This window comes from Cynara cardunculus, unplaced genomic scaffold (assembly GCF_001531365.2).
Source record: "Cynara cardunculus var. scolymus isolate 2C unplaced genomic scaffold, CcrdV1 Un_Scaffold_3710, whole genome shotgun sequence".
In the NCBI taxonomy this organism is placed as follows: Eukaryota; Viridiplantae; Streptophyta; class Magnoliopsida; order Asterales; family Asteraceae; genus Cynara; species Cynara cardunculus.
This window is the reverse complement of record NW_020201588.1, coordinates 11,233-13,309: the sequence shown is the minus strand read 5'-3', so window position 1 is coordinate 13,309 and position 2,077 is coordinate 11,233. Positions and strand designations below refer to the sequence as shown.

General features: G+C 41.6%; 1 protein-coding gene across 1 annotated transcript; it reads right to left on the bottom strand.

Moving 5' to 3' along the window:
• Positions 1-230: 230 nt before the first annotated feature.
• LOC112503749 lies at positions 231-1,604 on the bottom strand. Its single transcript, XM_025107743.1, has 3 exons — positions 1,313-1,604; positions 1,119-1,207; positions 231-1,028 (listed from the first exon to the last, which is right to left on the bottom strand). The coding sequence occupies exons 1-3, from the start codon at positions 1,602-1,604 to the stop codon at positions 231-233; spliced, it is 1,179 nt and encodes a 392-aa protein (XP_024963511.1).
• Between the last annotated feature and the right edge of the window lie 473 nt (positions 1,605-2,077).

Sequence of the window (2,077 nt, the reverse complement as noted above, 5' to 3'; positions counted from 1 at the left end):
CGAGTCCTAAAAGTCATCTTAGGGACGTCCTCCTCACGAACTCTTAGCTGATGGTACCCTGATCGAAGGTCAATCTTAGAGAAATAACATGCGCCTTGCAACTGATCGAACAAATCGTCAATTCGGGGAAGGGGATATCGGTTCTTGATTGTCAACTTGTTTAACTCCCTATAATTTATGCACATTCGAAACGACCCATCCTTCTTTTTGACGAACAGAATTGGAGCTTCCTAAGGTGAAGAGCTTGGCAGGATGAATCCTTTGTCCAGAAGTTCCTGAAGTTGACCTGACAGCTCTTGCATCTCAGCCAGTGCTAAGTGATATGGAGCTTTAGCAACAGGAACCGCCCCGGGAACTAGGTCAATTCGGAATTCGACCTGTCTATATGGAGGAAGTCCAGACAAATCATCCGGAAATACTTCTGGATAATTTCTCACCACAGGAATATCCTGAATCTGCTTTTCCTCAGATTTCCTTTCTGATACATGAGCCAAGAATGCAACACACTTCTTCCTCATATACATGCAAATCTTCACACATGATACCATCTTTAAACTCCTTCCGGGTTTTTCCCCTTGTATAGAAAAGGTTTCTCCATCTTGGAAAGGTATTCGTACAATCCTCTCAAAGCAACAAATCTCCGCTCGATTCTTAGACAACCAGTCCATTCCTACCACTACATCGAAACTTCCCAATTTAATTGGAATAAGATCAATACTAAATAACTTATCAGCTAGATTTAAAGTACAACCCAATATTACGTCCCTAGCCTTTATTTCTTGGCCATTGGCAAATTCGATAGTGTAAACATCTTTCAACTTCCTCGATTTCAGATTTATCAACTGCCTAAATTCTAGGGAAACAAAACTTCTATCTGCTCCGGAGTCAAATATTACTGAGGCATAGAGGTTGTTTAAAAGAAACGTACCTGTCACAACATTAGGGTCTTGACGTGCCTCTTCGCCTCCTATTGCGAATGCCCTTCTCCGAGCCTGGCCTCCTTGATTTCCTTGACTGGCTTGCCTTACCTAGTTTCCAGCATTGTTGATGCTCGATCCTCTAATCATCCTTGGGCACTTATTCCTGAGGTGGTCCTGACTTCCACACTTATAGCATACTCTTATTCCGTCCTTGATTTCCTTTTCCCCTCTACAGTACTTGGTGATATGACCCAACCGATTACATTTGCCACATATAAGATAGGCCCCTGCATGGTGATAATTACATTTGCTGCATTTTGGAAGTGGCCGACTATACTGCCCCGGTTCCTGAGCCTTTACTCCAAAATTCTTCACCACTCTTTAGTTCTTGCCTAAATTGTTGTTGGACCTTTTCCACGATTGCCCCTCTGGTTTCTTCTTTCCACCAAATTTGTCTTGCTTTAAAATTCCTGATATAACTGCATCATTGGTCAGACGGTTTGCCAAAACCACCGCCTTTTGTATAATGGTTGGGTTTGCCGACATGACCATCCCTCGAATTTCAGGTGCCAATCCCCAGATGTACCGATCAATTTGTTTCTCTTCCGGAGTGACCATATGAGGTACTAACTTGGCAAGCTCGTGAAAACGAGCAGTGTATTTGTCCACCTCCATTCCAACCATGGTGTGATTCCAGAATTCAACTTCCAACTTCTAAATTTCGCTCTTAGGACAATACTCCTCAATAAGTAACTTTTTGAGTTCTTCCCATGATAGCTCATAGGCAGCTTGGCGACAACGGGTTTGAACTTGTATGTTCCACCAAGTTAGGGCTCTACCCTGAAGTTGGCATGTTGCATACTCCACCTTACAGTCATCAGAGCACCTGCTGATATGGAGTACCGACTCCATGCTCTTAATCCATGATAGTAGTCCAATTTGTCAGGACTAAAAATTAGTGTAAAATTGTATTCGTCTTGAAAGATAAAATTGTCTATAATTGTAGAAAAGTCGTCGTGTTTGACTTTTCTTTAGAGAAGTTTGACTTTGACCATGTGTATTGTTTGACCCTATAAATAGGGTATTTCCTTTGTAATTTTTGATAGGATACTTCATTGTAATATCAGATTCATAATAGTGAAGTTTGACCAAGATTA